Here is an 18,606-nt window from a genome sequence, read left to right on the forward strand (position 1 = left end):
TGTCTCGTTTTATTCTCGTTATTATCTAACAACGTCGTCAGTAGCATCTGCAGTAGGCCTGTCACCCAATGGTGCTTCTAGGACGTAATTCTTCTATGCAGCAATGACGATAATCCTCAAGTTACGGACCCAGTCCGTGTAGTTGCTGCCATCATCTTTCAACTTAGCTTTCTTTAGGGATGCATTAATATTCAAAGGAACGGTAGCACGGGCCATTGATCTACAATAACATAGACATGCAAAATAACTATCAGGAGTAAGTTCATGATAAATTAAAGTTCAATTAATCATATTACTTAAGAACTCCCACTTAGATAGACATCCCTCTAATCATCTAAGTGATCACGTGATCCATATCAACTAAACCATGTCCAATCATCACGTGAGATGGAGTATTTTTCAATGGTGAACATCACTATGTTGATCATATCTACTATATGATTTACGCTCGACCTTTCGGTCTCCAGTGTTTCGAGGCCATATCTGCATATGCTAGGCTCGTCAAGTTTAACCCGAGTATTTCTGCGTGTGCAGAATTGGCTTGCACCTGTTGTAGGTGAACGTTGAGCTTATCACACCCGATCATCACGTGGTGTCTCGGCACGACGAACTGTAGCAACGGTGCATACTCAGGGAGAACACTTATACCTTGAAATTTAGTAGGGGATCATCTTATAATGCTACCACCGTACTAAGCAAAATAAGATGCACAAAAGATAAACATCACATGCAATCAAAATATGTGACATGATATGGCCATCGTCATCTTGTGCTCATGATCTCCATCACCGAAGCATCGTCATGATCTCCATCATCACCAGCGCGACACCTTGATCTCCATCGAAGCATTGTTGTCGTCTCGCCAACTATTGTTACTAAGACTACCACTACCATTTAGTGATAAAGTAAAACAATTACATGGCGATTGCATTGAATACAATAAAGCGACAACCATATGGCTCATGCCAGTTGCCGATATCTTTGTTACAAAACCTGATCATCTCATACAACAATTTATATCACATCATGCCTTGACCATATCACATCACAGCAAGCCCTGCAAAAACAAGTTAGACGTCATCTACTTTGTTGTTGCCAGTTTTCTGTGGCTACTACGGGCTTCTAGCAAGAACCGTTCTTACCTACGCATCAAAACCACAATGATTTTTCGTCAAGTCTGTTGTTTTAACCTTCAACAAGGACCGACCGTTGTCAAACTCGATTCAACTAAAGTTGGAGAAACAGACACCCGCCAGCCACCTTTGTGCAAAAGTACGTCAGTAGAACCAGTCTCATGAATGCAGTTATGTAATATCGGTCCGGGCCGCTTCATCCAACAATAGCGCCGAATCAAAGTAAGACGTTGGTGGTAAGCAGTATGACTATTATCACCCACAAATCTTTGTGTTCTACTCGTGCATATAACATCTACGCATAAAACTGGCTCTGATACCACTGTTGGGAACACAGTAATTTCAAAAAAATTCCTACGATCACGCAAGATCTATCTAGGTGATGCATAGCAACGAGAGGGGAGAGTGTGTCCATGTACCCTCATAGACCGAAAGCGGAAGCGTTAAGTAACGCGGTTGATGTAGTCGAATGTCTTCGCGATCCAACCGATCAAGTACCGAACGCACGACACCTACGCGATCTAGACATGTTCAGCTCGGTGACGTCCCTCGAACTCTAGATCCAGCTGAGACCGAGGGAGAGTTCCGTCAACACGACGGCATGGTGACGGTGATGATGAAGTTACCGGCGTAGGGCTTCGCCTAAGCACTACGACGATATGACCGAGGTGGAAAACTGTGGAGGGGGGCACCGCACACGGCTAAAGACCAACTTGTGTGTCCTTAGGGTGCCCCCTCCCCCAAATATAAAGGAGGGAGGGAGGAGGATGCCGGACAGGGGAGGAGGCGCGCCATGGGGGGCAATCCTACTCCAAGTAGGAATCGGCCCCCCTTTCCTATTCTAACAAGGAGAAGGGGGAAGGAGGGGGAGGAGAGAAGGAAAGGGGACGACCCCCCTAGTCCAATTCGGTTTGGGCTAGGGGGGCGCGCCACACCTTGGCCTGCCTCCTCTCTTCCACCACTTGGTCCATGAGGCCCATTAACCCCCCGGGGGGTTCCGGTAACCCCCCGGTATTTCGAAAAATACCCGATACACCTCGGAACATTTCCGGTGTCCGAATATAGTCTTCCAATATATCAATCTTTATGTCTCGACCATTTCGAGACTCCTCATCATGTCCGTGATCTCATTCGAAACTCCGAACAACCTTCAGTACATGAAATCACATAAACTCATAATACCAATCGTCATCGAACGTTAAGCGTGCGGACCCTACGGGTTCGAGAACTATGTAGACATGACCGAGACACGTCTCCGGTCAATAACCAATAGAGGAACCTGGATGCTCATATTCGTTCCTACATGTTCTACGAAGATCTTTATCGGTCAAACCGCATAACAACATACGTTGTTCCCTTTATCATCGGTATGTTACTTGCCTGAGATTCGATCGTCGGTATCATCAGACCTAGTTTAATCTCGTTACCGGCATGTCTATTTACTCGTTCCATAATACTTCATCCCACAACTAACTCATTAGTCACAATGCTTGCAAGGCTTATAGTGATGAGTATTACCGAGAGAGCCCAGAGATACCTCTCCAAAACACGGAGTGACAAATTCTAATCTCGATCTATGCCAACCCAACAAACACCTTCGGAGACACCTTTAGAGCACCTTTTATAATCACCCATTTACATTGTGACGTTTGGTAGCACACAAAGTGTTCCTCCGGTATTCGGGAGTTGCATAATCTCATAGTCCGAGGAACTTGTATTAGTCATGAAGAAAGCAGTAGCAATGAAATTGTAATGGTCACAATGCTAAGCTAACGGATGGGTCATGTCCATCACATCATTCTCCTAATGATGTGATACCGTTCATCAAATGACAACACATGTCTATGGTTATGAAACATAACCATCTTTGATTAACGAACTAGTCAAGTAGAGGCATACTAGGGACAATATGTTTTGTCTATGTATTCACACATGTACCAAGTTTCTGGTTAATACAATTCTAGCATGAATAATAAACATTTATCATGAAATAAGGAAATAAATAATAACTTTCTTATTGCCTCTAGGGCATATTTCCTTCAATAGGGTCCTTCCCATTTGGAGAGGAGTTTTCCTGCAAAGAATCTGAAACGAGAGTTGTACAAAATAACATATTCTCCAACTTTGAACTCACACTTCTGGATTCTTTTGTCATGCCATCTTTTAACTTTTTCTTTGAATAACTTTGCATTTTCATAAGCTTGGGTTCTCCATTCATCTAATGAGCTAATATCAAATAGCCTCTTTTCACCAGCAAGTTTGAAATCATAATTGAGTTCTTTAATTGCCCAAAATGCTTTATGTTCTAACTCAAGAGGAAAATGACAAGCTTTTCCATAGACCATTTTATATAGAGACATACCCATAGGATTTTTATAAGCTGTTCTGTAAGCCCAAAGTGCATCATCTAATTTCATAGACCAATTCTTCCGGGACCTATTGTCAGTCTTTTGTAAGATTAGTTTTATTTCTCTATTGCTAAGTTCAATTTGACCACTAGACTGAGGATTATAAGGTGATGCAATTCTATGGTTAACATCATACTTAGCAAGCATTTTACGGAAAGCACCATGAATAAAGTGTGAACCACCATCAGTCATTAAATATCTAGGGACTCCAAACCTTGGGAAAATAACTTCCTTAAGCATTTTAATAGAGGTGTTGTGATCAGCACTACTGGTTGGAATAGCTTCTACCCATTTAGTAACATAATCAACAACAACCAAAATATGTGTATACCCATTAGAGGAAGGAAAATGTCCCATGAAATCAAATCCCCAAACATCAAATGGTTCAATAGCAAGTGAATAATTCATAGGTATTTCTTGACGCTTACTGATATTACCTATTCTTTGGCATTCATCACAAGATGAGATAAACTTACGGGCATCCTTGAAGAGAGTAGGTCAATAAAAACCAGATTACAATACCTTATGAGCGGTTCTGTATCCCACATGATGTCCTCCATAAGCCTTAGAGTGGCATTTCCATAGGATTTGTTCCTGTTCATGCTCAGGTACACAACGTCTAATAATACCATCTACTCCTTCTTTATAAAGACGTGGGTCATCCCAAAAGTAATGTCTTAAATCATAGAAGAATTTTTTTTTGTGTTGGTATGTGAAACTAGGTGGTATGTATTTAGCAACAATATAATTAGCATAGTCAGCATACCAAGGTGTACTATTAGAAGTATTTATTGCAGCTAGTTGTTCATCAGGAACGCTATCATTAATAGGTTGTGGGTCATCAAGAATAATTTCAAGCCTAGACAAGTTATCAGCTACGGGGTTCTCCGCCCCCTTTCCTATGAGTAATATGCAAATAAAATTCTTGTAGCAGTAGAATCCATCTAATGAGTCTAGGTTTAGCATCTTTCTTTTCCATAAGATATTTTATGGCAGCAGCATGATCGGTATGAACAATTACTTTAGAATCAACAATTTAAGATCTGAATTTATCACAAGCAAACACCACTTGTAAGAATTTTTTCAGTAGTAGCATAATTTCTTTGAGCACTGTCTAGAGTTTTACTAACATAATGAATAACATTCAGTTTCTTATCAACTCTTTGTCCTAGAATAGCACCAACATCATAATCGCTAGCATCACACATAATCTCAAAAGGCAAGTTCCAATCAGGTGGTTGAACAATAGGTACAGTAATTAAGGCTTTCCTTAGTGTTTCAAAGGCTTCTAAACAATCATCATCAAAAACAAAGGGAATGTCCTTTTGCAAAAGATTCGTAAGAGGCCTACAAATTTTGGATAAGTCTTTGATAAACCTCCTATGGAAACCAACATGACCAAGGAAACTACGAATAGCTTTGATATCTTTAGGGCATGGTATTTTCTCAATTGCATCAACCTTGGCCTTGTCCACTTCAATTCCTCTATCAGAAAATTTATGGCCCAAAACAATACCTTCGTTAATCATAAAGTGGCACTTCTCCCAATTCAAGTCAAGATTTGTTTGTTCACACCTATGCAAAACTCGATCAAGATTGCTTAAACAATCATCAAAAGACTTCCCATAAATGGAAAAGTCATCCATGAAAACCTCAACAATCTTTTCACAAAAATCAAAGAATATAGCAGTCATACATCTTTGAAAGGTAGTAGGTGTATTACATAAACCAAAAGGCATACGTCTATAAGCAAAAGTTCCAAAAGGACAAGTAAAAGTGGTATTTTCTTGATCAGGTTCTAAAACAGGTATTTGTGAAAAACCAGAATATCCATCAAGGAAGCAAATATGTGTGTTCTTAGATAATCTTTCTAACATTTGATCAATAAAGGGCAGAGGGTAATGATCTTTTCTAGTTGCTTTGTTTAATTTTCTATAATCAATTACCACCCTATAGCCTGTGACAATTCTTTGTGGAATGAGCTCTTTCTTATCATTAGGAACAACAATAATACCTCCCTTCTTAGGGACACAATGAACATGACTTACCCATATACTATCAGCTATAGGATAGATTATACCTGCTTCCAGAAGTTTCAATATTCCGTTCTTACCACTTCTTTCATCTTCAGATTTAACCGACATTGGTGATAAACAACGGGTTTAGCATCGGGTTCCATATTAATCTTGTGCTGACACAGAGTGGGACTAATGCCCTTAATGTCATCAAGAGTATATCTGATAGCAGCTCTGTGCTTCCTTAGAACTTTTAATAATCTTTCTTCTTCATGTTCTGAAAGGTTAGCACTAATAATAACAGGATATATCTTTTTCTAATCAAGGTAAGTATATTTCAAAGTGTCTGGCAATTGTTTTAGTTCAAACACAGGATCACCTTTAGGTGGAGGAGGACCTCCTAGAGTTTCAATAGGAAATTTTTTTAAGCAGAGGTTGTTGCTCGAAAAAGATTCTATCTATTTGATTTCTTTCATGCATATGAAAATCATTTTCATGGTCTAGCAAACATTGTTCCAAAGGATTAGTAGGAGGTACAACAATAGAAGCAAGACCAATAATTTCATCCTTACTAGGCAAATCTTTCTTATGAGGTTGTCTACTAAACTTGGAAAAAATTAAATTCATGAGATTCATCACCAAAGCTAACACCGACAATTTGTTTCTTACAATCTATTTGGCATTGATGGTGTTCAAGAAAGGTCTACCGAAGATAATGAGACAAAAGTCATCTTGTGGGGAGCTAAGAACAAGAAAATCAGTAGGGTATTTTATTTTCCCACACAAGCCTTCAACATCTCTAAGAATCCCAATTGGTGATATAGTATCTCTATTGTCAAGTTTAATAGTGACATCTATGCCTTCTATTTCAGTAGGTGCTATTTCATTCTTAATTTCTTCATATAGGGAAAAAGGAATAGCACTCACACTAGCACCTAGGTCACATAACCCATGATAACAGTGATCTCCTATCTTAACTGAGACAACAGGCATGCCAACAACTGGTCTATGTTTATCCTTTTTATCAGGTTTGGCAATTCTAGAAGCTTTATCACAGAAGTAAATAACATGCCCATCAATATTATCGACTAAGAGATCTTTAATTATAACAACACTAGGTTCAACTCCGATTTGTTCATCTAGTTTTGGTGTTCTAACATAACTTTTGTTAACCACAGTTGAAGCTTTAGCATGTTCCTTCATCCAAACAGGGAAAGGTGGTTTTCAATATAAGTTGTGGGAACAACTGGATCAACATTGTAAACGATAGTTTCTTCTTTAGCTTTTACCGGTTCTTTAACTTCTTCTTTAATAGGTGGATGATATTTAAACCACTTCTCCTTAGGGAGATCAACATGAGTAGCAAAAGATTCACAAAAGGAAGCTACTATCTCAGAGTCAAGTCCATATTTAGTGCTAAACTTTTGAAAAGCATCGGTATTCATAAAAGATTTAACATAATCAAACTTAGGTTCAATACCTGACTCTTTACCTTCATCGAGTTCCCAATCTTTAGAGTTTCATTTAATTCAATATTATTTTTCATAAAAGAATTTTTCATAAAAGAACCAGTACAAGAAGTATCGAGCATGGATTGATCATTACAAGAAAGTCGAGCATAAAAATTATGAATAATAATTTCTCTTGAGAGCTCATGATTGGGGCATGAATATAACATTCACTTAAGCCTCCCCCAAGCTAGAGCGAGACTTTCGCCTTCACGAGGCCAAAAATTATATATATAATTCCGATCACGATGAACTAGATGCGTAGATATTTTTTTGATGAAATTCCAATTTCAACTGATTCCAGTTCCAAGATCCGATATCATCGCATAGCCTATACCATGTCAATGATTTTCCCTTCAAAGATAAAAGTAAAACCACCTTCTTAGCTTCATCTCCTGGCAAACTTGCGAGCTTAAACAATCCATAAATTTCATCCACATATATCAAGAGCATATCAGGATGTTTGGTTCCATCTCCTGCATAAGGATTAGCCAGCAGTTGTTCTACCATACCCGAAGGAATTTCATATTCAATATTTTCAGTAGGTGCAATAGATTGAGGGGCAACTAATTGTGGTTCCAGTCGAGGGGAAGATACCCTGAACAAACCCCTCAAAGGATTGTTTTCCATAGTAGCAAGTGACAATAAATTTCAGCACATAGTAATAATGTTTCCTTACCAATTTCCACTTACCAAGAGCGCTTCACTCCCCGGCAACGGCGCCAGAAAATAGCCTTGATGACCTACAAGTATATGGGGTCAATTGTAGCCTTTTTTGATAAGTAAGAGTGTCGAACCCAACAAGGAGCAGAAGGAAATGACAAGTGGTTTTCAGCAAGGTAATGTCTGCAAGTGCTAAAATTGTAAGTAGCGGAGTAGTTTGATAGCAAGATAATTTGTAACGAGCAAGTAACGATAGTTGTAACAAAAGTGCATCAAGGTATCCCAGTCCTTTTGAGGCAAAGGACATGCCAAAACGGTCTCTTATAATAAGCAAAGTGTTCTTGAGGGTACACGGGAATTTCATCTAGTCACTTTCATCATGTTGGCTTAATTCGTGTTTGTTACTTTGATAATTTGATACGTGGGTGGACCGGTGCTTAGGTGCTGTTCTTACTTGAACAAACCGCCTACTTAGGATTAACCCTCTCACAAGCATCCGCAACTATGAGAAAAGTATTAAGAATAAATTCTAACCATAGCATTAAACTTTTGGATCCAATCGGCCCCTTACGGAATAGCGCATAAACTGGGGTTTAAGCTTCTGCCACTCTCGCAACCCATCATATAATAACTACTCCACAATGCATTCCCTTAGGCCCAAATATGGTGAAGTGTCATGTAGTCGACATTCACATGACACCACTAAGAGAATGACAACATACATATCATCAAAATATCGAACACATATCAAGTTCACATGATTACTTGCAACATGATTTCTCCCGTGACCTCAAGAACGAAAGTAACTACTCACAAATGATAATCATGATCAAGATAAGAGGGGTATTAAATAGCATAATGCATCTGAACATACAATCTTCCACCAAATAAACCATATAGTAATCAACTACAAGATGTAATCAACACTACTAGTCACCCACAAGCACCCATCTATAGTTCCAATACAAAGATTGAACACAAGAGATGAAGTAGGGGTTGAGAGGAGTTGGTGTTGTTGAAGATGTTGATGAAGATAGCCCTCCCCAAGATGGGAGAGTTGTTGGTGATGATGATGACGATGATTTCCCCCTCCGGGAGGGAAGTTTCCCCGACGGAATCGCTCCACTAGAGGGCAAAAGTGCTCCTGCCCAAGTTCCACCTCGAGACGGCGATGCTTCATCCCGAAAGTCCCCCTATCAATTATTTTAGGTCAAAATGACCTATATACCTGAAGATGGGCACCAGAGGTGGGCCGAGGAGGGCAACACCCACCAGGGCGCGCTTGGGCCTCCTGGCGCACCCAGGTGGGTTGTGCCCGCCTGGTGGCCCCCCTCTGGTACTTATTTGCTCCAATAATTCTTAAATATTCCATAAAAATCCTCGTGGAGTTTCAGCTCATTTGGAGTTGTGCAGAATAGGTAGCTTGACGTAGCTTTTTCAGGTCCAGATTTCCAGCTACCAGAATTCCCCCCTTTGTGTATACCTTGCATATTATGAGAGAAAAGGCATTAGAATTACTCCAAAAAGCATTATTATGCAATAAAACATCATAAATAATAGTAGGAAAACATGATGCAAAATAGACGTATCACAAGCCTACTTCATCAACAACTCCATCATCACTACCTCCTAAGAAAGAGACATAAATACATGGGTATGGGCACTCCCCTTGGCAACTGCCAAGCTTGGGGGAGGTGCCCCGGTATCGTATCACCATCATACCTTTACTTTTATCGTTTTCTTATTTGGTCCTTTTGGTTATATCTTGATCTAGTAGAATTAAATTTTAGTATGATCTAGCTTTGAGTTTTGTTTAGAGATCTATCTATGTAATCGAGTCCGTGAGCTATATAATAATGAGTAGTTTCGAGTTGAGGGCTTTGCTTTCTTGCTATTATTTTAAGGGTATAAAAATAAGAAAAAGAGATAAAAAGAAATAAAAAAGGATCATGTATTGATCTTATGGAGAGTAATGACTTCACATATAAAGAGTATGATGAATAAAAATTGTTGAGAGTTGACAGAAATAGTTTTCGTCATTGTTGTAATTAATAGGAAGTAATAAAGAAAGAGAGGTTTTACATATAAATATACTATCTTGGACATCTTTTGTAATTGTGAGCACTCATTCAAATATGACATGCTAAAAAGTTGATGTTGGACAAGGAAGACAACATAATGGGTTATGTTTTCTTATATCCGAATAGAAGTTATATTGTCATGGATCCTCCAACATGTTGAGCTTGCTTTTCCCTCTTATGCTAGACAAATCCTTTGCACCAAGTAGAGATACTACTTGTGCATCCAAACGTCCCTTAAACCCAGTTTTGCCATGAGAGTCCACCATACCTACCTATGGATACCATACCTACCTATGGATTGAGTAAGATCCTTCAAGTAAGTTGTCATCTGTGCAAGCAATAAAAATTGCTCTTTAAATATGTATGATCTATTAGTGTGAAGAAAATAAGCTTTATACGAACTTGTGATATGGAAGAAATAAAAGAGACAGACTGCATCATAAAGTTCTTCATCACAAGCGGCAATATAAAGTGACGTTCTTTTGCATTAAGATTTTGTGCATCCAACTATAAAAGTGCATGACAACCTCTGATTCCCTCCGCGAAGGGCCTATCTTTTACTTTTATCTTCCACCCTTATACAAAAGTCATGGTGATCTTCACCTTTCCTTTTTACACTTTTTCCTTTTGGCAAGCACTATGTGTTGGAGAAAGATCCATATATATATATATATATATCCACTCGGATGTAGGTTATCATAAAGTATTATTGTTGACATTACCCTTGAGGTAAAAGGTTGGGAGGCGAAACTATAAGCATTTATCTTTTCTGTGTCCAATTGAAGCTTTGAACCCATAAATATCGCGTAAGTGTTAGGAATTGTGAAAGACTAAATGATAGTTGAGCATGTGGACTTGCTGAAAAGCTCTTAAATTGACTCTTACCGATGTTATGATAAATTGCAATTGCTTCAATGACTGAGATAATATTTTGTTGGTTTTCAATGAAGTTTTTGATTCATACTTTACCTTGTGAACGAATTGTTACTTTGGCATAAGAAATTATATGACATTATATGTTGTTGTTCTAAAGATGATCATGATGCCCTCATGTCCGTATTTTATTTTATCGACACCTCTATCTCTAAACATGTGGACATATTTTTCGATTTCGGCTTTCGCTTGAGGACAAGCAAGGTCTAAGCTTGGGGGAGTTAATACGTCCATTTTGCATCATGCTTTTATATTGATATTTATTGCATTATGGGCTATTATTACACATTATAGCACAATACTTATGCCTTTTCTCTCTTATTTTACAAGGTTTACATGAAGAGGGAGAATGCCGGCAACTGGAATTCTGGACTAGAAAAAGGAGCAAATATTAGATACCTATTCTACACAACTCCAAAAGTCCTGAAACTTCACGGAGAGTCATTTTGGAATTAATAAAAATATTGGGCGAAGAAAGCACCAGAGGGGGGCCACCAGCCATCCACAAGGGTGGGGGCGTGCCCTACCGCCTGGGTGCGCCCCCTGCCTTGTGGGCCACCTGGCAGGCCCCCGGCGCCCATCTTATGCTATATGGTGTGTTTTGACGTGGAAAAAATGAGAAGAAAGCTTTTGGGATGAAGCGTCGCCGTCTCGAGGCGGAACCTGTGCTGAACCAATCTAGGGCTCCGATGGAGTTGTTCTGCCGGGGAAACTTTCCTTCGGGAGGGGGAAATCAAAGCCATCGTCATCACCAACGATCCTTTCATCGAGAGGGGTTCAATCTCCATCAACATCTTCACCAACACCATCTCCTCTCAAACCCTAGTTCATCTCTTGTATCCGATCTCTGTCTCAAGACCTCAGATTGGTACCTATGGGTTGCTAGTAGTGTTGATTACTCCTTGTAGTTGATATTAGTTGGTTTATTCGGTGGAAGATCATATGTTCAGATCCTTAATGATAATTAATATTTCTTTGATTATGAACATGAATATGCTTTGTGAGTAGTTATGTTTGTTCCTGAGGACATGGGAGAAGTCTTGTTATAAGTAATCATGTGAATTTGGTATTCGTTTGATATTTTGATGAGATGTATGTTGTCTCTTATCTAGTGGTGTTATGTGAACGTCGACTACATGGAACTTCACCATGATTTGGGCCTAGGGGAAGGCATTGGGAAGTAATAAGTAGATGATGGGTTGCTAGAGTGACAGAAGCTTAAACCCTAGTTTATGAGTTGCTTCGTAAGGGGCTGATTTGGATCCATATGTTTCATGTTATGGTTAGATTTATCTTAATTCTTCTTTCGTAGTTGCGGATGCTTGCGAGAGGGGTCAATCATAAGTGGGAGGCTTGTCTAAGGAAGGACAACACCCAAGCACCGGTCCACCCACATATCAAATTATCAAAGTAATGGACGCGAATCATATGAGCATGATGAAAACTAGCTTGACAGTAATTCCCATGTGTCCTCGGAAGCGCTTTGTTTTATATAAGAGTTCGTCCAGGCTTGTCCTTTGTTACAAAAAGGATTGGGCCACCTTGCTGCATCTTAGTTACTTTTGTTACTTGTTACCCATTACGAATTATCTTATCACACAACTATCTGTTATCGATAATTTTAGTGCTTGCAGAGAAAACCTTGCTGAAAACCGTTTGTCATTTCCTTCTGCTCCTTGTTGGGTTCGACACTCTTACTTATCGAAAGGCTATGATAGATCCCCTATACTTGTGGGTCATCAGTGCTCTATATCCAGTTACAAAGTAGGGGACAAGACACATATCAATATTGTTGCCATTAAGGGTAAAACAACGGGGTTTATTCATATTCATTGGGTTTACTTTGTCTACATCATGTCATCTTGCTTAAGGTGTTACTTTTATTTTATTCTACAATTTATATATCTATCCATACAAGATTCAATCTTTGCAAGTAACAAGTTCAAGGGGGTTGACAACCCTCTTGCCCGCGTTGCGTGCAAATATTTGCTTTTGTATGTGTAGGCACTGAATGTAAAAACTCATGAAAATTAAATTAGAAAGCAGGGACCTGGACTCGAACTCCTGCCTGCACGCTACAAACTAGCGACTACTGCGGCGGACCCGTTTTTCGGAGAGTTCCAACATTTATTGAGAAAATGTGAACAAATTTCCTTAAAAAATGCGAATAATGTTTGAAAGTCTGAAGATTTTTTTTCAAAATTCGAACAACTTCTAAACGAGAACAATTATGGGAAAAGTGAACAAAAATTGTAAACATGAACAATTTTTTATATAGGCTCAACAATTTTAAATTAACATTGAATATTTTTGTGATATATGCCAAAAAAATTGTAAAAACACATTGAACATTTTTGTATATGTTGAACATGTTTTCAAAATACACAATGAACATATTGTAGTATACGTTGAACAATTTCTTAATATATGATAAACAAGTTTAAAATACAAAGTGAACAATTTCTTAATATACGATGAATGTTTACATAATGCATGGTGAAATTTTTCATTATATATGGTGAATTAATTTTTAATATATGATGAACATTTTTTAATACACGGTGGACGTTTTATATACTACCAAATGGAAAACAGAGAAAAGAAACAGCAAAAAAAAGAGAAAAAAGTAAAGTAAAGAAAGAAATAAGCAAAAAAAGGAAAAGAAGTCGAAAAAACCCGGTTAAAAACAAAACAGAAAAAACACATTCAAGGAATCTTCTAAAAGGTTCCCAAAACCGGCCAGAAACCTCTTGGCCCAAGGATCCTGCAAGGAAGAAACAAGACCGAAGCCGAATGATGGGCCGTTCCAAGTGGAAGCGACGGGTTGCTCGCTCTGCGAAGATTTGACGCTAACAAGCGTCATATAAGAAACCTGCCCCTAGTCAAGTCAGCCGAAACACGCATGGGCCTGGCCCGGAATCGTCCCTGGCCGGATTGAACCACGCAGATCGGCTGCGATCCTGGCTAAACCAAACAAGCCGAAGCAAGTTCGAGTCCCGCACCCCTCCAACCCGGATCCCACGCCTCCGATCCTCCTGCGTCGCTGGCGCCGCCGTCGATTCCGGTCTAAACCCTCGTCCAGTCGCCGAAACCCTAGAGGCCGCCGCGACGGGAGCCCCCGCGGTGGCCACCATGCCGCTCCTCTCCTCCCCGGACGCCGGAGACCACCAGCAGCAACTGCAGATTGTTCCCTAGTCCATCGGCGTCGCCCCCTCGAAGCCCGAGCCCGCGCCGACGGTGTCCACCCACACGCGCACCATCGGCATCATCCACCCTCCGCCGGACATCCGGGTGATTGTCGAGAAAACGGCCACCTTCGTCGTTAATAACGGGGCCGAGTTCAAGCGCCGCATCGTCGCCCACAACCAGGGCAATGCCAAGTTCAGTTTCCTCCAGCCCTCCAACCCCTACCACGCCTACTACCAGCACCGCGTCTTTGAGATCGCCGAACATTCGCCCGTCACTGATGCCTACGCCGTGCCGGAGTCCGAGGACGGCCAGCCTCTCCCGTCCGACTCTGCTGATGGCGCCGATGACAAGCCCGACCACTCTGCGCCCTTCTGTGTGGCACCGCTGATCAAGGTGCTGGTGCCACCCAAGGCTGAGCTCTACATGGTGCGGCTGCCTGAGGGTATCACTGGGGAGGAGCTCGACATCATCAAGCTGACTGCACAGTTCGTGGCTCGGAATGGGAAGAACTTCCTGACGAGCCTGGCACACCGAGAGAGCACCAACTCGCAGTTTAACTTAATCCGACCCACGCACAGCATGTTTCCTTTCTTCACCATGTTTGCCGACGTGTACTCGAGGGTGCTGAGCCCGGATGAGGGTGTGCCTGCACTGACAAAGGAGATGCAGGAGGGGTCGATAGACCTCACCACTGTGCTGGAGCGGTGCCTGAATCGGCTGGAGTGGGACCGATCATAGGAGCAGGCGAAGCAACAGGCAGAGGATGAACTTGAGCTGGAGAGGGTGCAGATGTCGATGATTGATTGGCATGATTTTGTTGTTGTTGCGACAATTGAGTTCGCAGATGATGAATATGAGGGGCTACCTGCCCCGCCTACGCTAGAAGAATTGAAGCGCCGGAAGAGGATGGAGACCTTGGGAGAGGAGGAACCCATGGAATTGGCTGAACCAGCTAAGGATGTTGAGATGTAGATGGATGAGGAGGATATGCAACTTGTTGAGGAAGGAATGAAGGCAGCAAGGCTTGAGGAGAACGGAGGAGGAGCACAAGTTAGGGTGGCCGGTGATCAGGAGCCGCCTATGAGAATTGTCAAGAACTATAAGAGGCCCGAGGAGAGGATCCCTACGGCGAGGGACCCGACCAAGTTTGTTGTTTCAACAATAACCGGAGAGCTCATTCCGATTAGCGAGATGGGGGAACACATGCGCATCTCGCTCATTGACCCGAAGTACAAGGAACAGAAGGAAAGAATGCTGGCCAAGATTAAGGAGACCACGCTTGCTCCAGATGATGAGGTCGTCAATAACATTGTTGGTCTTGCACGGACAAGGCCAGACATATTTGGAACAACTGAGGAAGAGGTTTCTAATGCCGTCAAGGCAGAAATTGAAAAGAAAAAGGATGAGCAGCCAAAGCAGGTTATTTGGGATGGTCATTCTGGTAGCATTGGTCAAACTGCCACTCAGGCAATGTCTATGGGTGGTGAAGAACAAGTTGATGCCTCAAATGTTCCAGGTCCAGCTCCACTTCCCCGGTTTGTCATGCCGTTGCCCCAGCCTCCTCAACCACTTTCTTTGGTTAATGTTCCCCGATTTACACCAAATCGAATGCCTTATCATCTCCAAACCCCAGCTCATCATAAGCAAGGAGTTCCACATATGATGTCCAACATGCACCCACAGATGATTAGGATGTCAGGTCCCATGGGTCCTATGCCAAAAAATATCCCCCCTCGTCCAGGCCATATTACTCAGTTCATGCCTGGTCCACCAAGGTTCCCTATGCCGCCACCCCCGCACATGCAGACCACGCCAACCATGGTCAACCCCATCGGAATCCCCCAGGCTCCACCACCTTTGCCTCCACAACCACCTGCCGAGGAGCAGCCACCTCTACCTGAGGAACCAGAACCTAAGAGGCAGAGAACAGATGATGCTTCTCTGATCCCAGTTGAGCAGTTTCTTGTTCAGCATCCGGTAATGTTTCTTTTCATATGTTTCAACTCTAATTACTTCTCTTATTATCCTGCAGTGTCATGCTAATTTACTTATTTCTACAGGGCCCTGCGCGCATCTTGGTTTCTGTACCCAACCTCGATGAAGGAAGCTTGCGAGGCCAAGTTTTGGAGATCTCTGTCCAGTCACTCTCAGACACAGTCGGCAGTCTGAAGGAGCAGATTGCTGGAGAGCTGCAGCTTCCTGCTAATAAGCAGAAGTTGAGTGTGAGAACTAGTTTCCTCAAAGACAATCTTTCTCTTGCTTATTACAATGTTGGCCCTGGGGTGGTGATCAATCTAACTCTGAGAGAGCGCGGTGGGAGAAAGAAATGAGTTTTTCTTATCCCAGTTTACTTACGGGGCAACGCGGGGAATGCTTATTACAACCAAGCTTCAATCGCCATCATGGAGATCATTTTTGTTAGTTGCTGCCTTCTGGATTCTAGTATTATGTTTTTTCATATAAGGCCAGGAGCATAATTTGCACTATTTAGTTTTCAGACTTGCCTATGCTTCTTAATATAGTTATATACATATTTTTGGAGATGTTTATCCTTGTTATTCTCATTGTGTTACTCGAGAGCTAACGTATACCTACCCGGCTATTTGATAGTGTGCTCCAGAGTTCAGGTGGCCGTATTAGCTTCTCCTGTTTGGTCTTCTAAGACGTTCTTGATATCTTGAAAATGCATATTATCATTTCCCATGTTGGCATGTTCTGAGATTTTCTCTTATTTTTTTCTTTTCTGAAGAACCTCATGCGAGGGCAAAGGGTTCCTGCATTTCATTAAGAGGAATAGAGATGATCCAGTTTATAAGGAAAACCGTATCCAAAAACCTAACAATGCTCGGTTAATTGGGGAAAACCGAGTGAGCACCCAATAACAAACACAAAAAGGAAAAAGGACACTGGAGCTTGAGGGTAGGGACTAGGACACGCACGCATTGCATCAGTAAAGACACTGTCTCTCTCTTTTCAATTGCTTATCATGAAAGGTCTGTGGAAAGCTTATGTTGTAGTTCTAACAAATGGAGTTGTGGGTGATGTATCTGATGTTTACATTGTTTGTTAAGGACTTAATTATGTATTCACTGATGGTCATGTTCTTATTTTCATTTTGCTTGGTTCATCAAGATTTGGATAAGCACTGATGCTCATGTTCACCAGTCACTAACTTTCCTGTTATCTTGTGTTGTGGGGCAGCTAGGTCCTATTTTTGCACCTGACCAGTAATGCTGAGGTATTAACCATGTCCAGTAAATGCTGAGGTATTAACCATGTTTCATGGTGCTATTAATATCTGCGTAATGTTTAGCATAGGTCTTTACACGACAATGCTTAGCTCATCTATACTGGAATTCAGTAAACCCAAATGATTGCATTCAACCAACAATGGTTTATTTCTCGAGGCAGGATTATAGATTGGTTCTTACCAGATTTCTTGTTTCTTTGTACTCCCTCTGTTCCAAAATAAATGACTCAACTTTGTACTAAAGTTAATACAAAGTTGAGTCATCTATTTTGGAACGGAGGGAGTATGTTTTTGACATTTCATGTAATGCAACTCGCCAAGGTTGAACTTTAACGCAGATCATAGTGTACCAAACTAGTACTGTTTTTCCATATTACTTTTGCACTGCTTATACAGAGTTTAAGCTAGAAACAGTTATATTGCTTCTTGTGAGGACTGCTTACTACGTATATCTGATCGCCTCCTTTAGGTTCAGTTAGGCAGGGTTTGAGGAGGTTTGAAGGGGATTAAATCCCTTGCAAGTCAAAATCCCCCTCAAACCTCCCCAATCCCCTTCAATCCTAGTGCTGAGGCGATTAACCGAACATGGCCTTAGGCACCTTGACCAAGATTTCACACAATGCGAGCAGAAGTCTTCAACAAATGTTGAGAATCATACCCTAGCTCTGCTGCTCTGGCCAGCGCGTGCAAACCGGACCATGACAGGGGCTCCCACTTCATAAAACTCAAGTTACAGTGTATCACGCGCAACACGAGCCAGTTACAACTTGACTATCTCTTTCAATTATGGCATGCAGCTCGCAGGCCCAGCAGCAAACTTAGCGTCATTTCAGACCTCCTCGAAGAACATCTTTGGCTAACGGTCGCTGGCCCACCTCGGTCCTGACAAGTTGCCCTAGGTCGAGGTCTGGAAAGTGAGCCTGGACCGAGGCTAGAACTTGTCGCGCTCCATCGAAGGCCCTGGAGAACTGCCACTCGATCATTCGGGTTGGGAGAGTCTTGAAGTAGCGTCAGCACGCCATTCAAGTCTCGTGGGAGCGTCGGGTCCTAGTACCTGAGGATCCCAGCCACGGAGCCAAGAGCGACCCTCATCCTCTGAGTTCGTGCTGCGACCTTGCGGTGCCGCTCCTCAGCATCTTCAATATGAATCTCATGAAGGCAAACTGTGAAGGAAAGGAACACATAAGATCACGCATGACTTGCAAATTCCACGCACACGGACAAGGACATCAAATACTTTTGTTGTGCAGCGATCTCCAGATCTCGTAGTGTTTTTGCGCTTGGCGAAGCTCGGTGGACATGTCGAAGGTGGATTTCCGGAGCTACAGAATCTCCCCCTCATACTTTTTGCAGTTCTCGCTCCGACGCTGGAGCTCCGCCTCGAGGGTCCTGACCTCATTGCGAAGTCGGCCCTGCTCGCCCTTGC

General features: G+C 41.7%; 1 protein-coding gene across 1 annotated transcript; it reads left to right on the plus strand.

Moving 5' to 3' along the window:
* The first annotated feature begins 14,009 nt into the window (after nucleotides 1-14,009).
* LOC119275798 (probable splicing factor 3A subunit 1) lies at nucleotides 14,010-16,520 on the plus strand. The gene is made up of 2 exons (XM_037556717.1): nucleotides 14,010-15,907; nucleotides 15,991-16,520. Exons 1-2 carry the CDS (start codon nucleotides 14,903-14,905, stop codon nucleotides 16,258-16,260), a joined length of 1,275 nt encoding a protein of 424 aa, XP_037412614.1. The 5' UTR covers nucleotides 14,010-14,902; the 3' UTR covers nucleotides 16,261-16,520.
* The last annotated feature ends 2,086 nt before the right edge of the window (nucleotides 16,521-18,606 follow it).

The sequence above is a fragment of the Triticum dicoccoides genome, chromosome 3B (assembly GCF_002162155.2).
Source record: "Triticum dicoccoides isolate Atlit2015 ecotype Zavitan chromosome 3B, WEW_v2.0, whole genome shotgun sequence".
Classification (NCBI taxonomy): Eukaryota; Viridiplantae; Streptophyta; class Magnoliopsida; order Poales; family Poaceae; genus Triticum; species Triticum dicoccoides.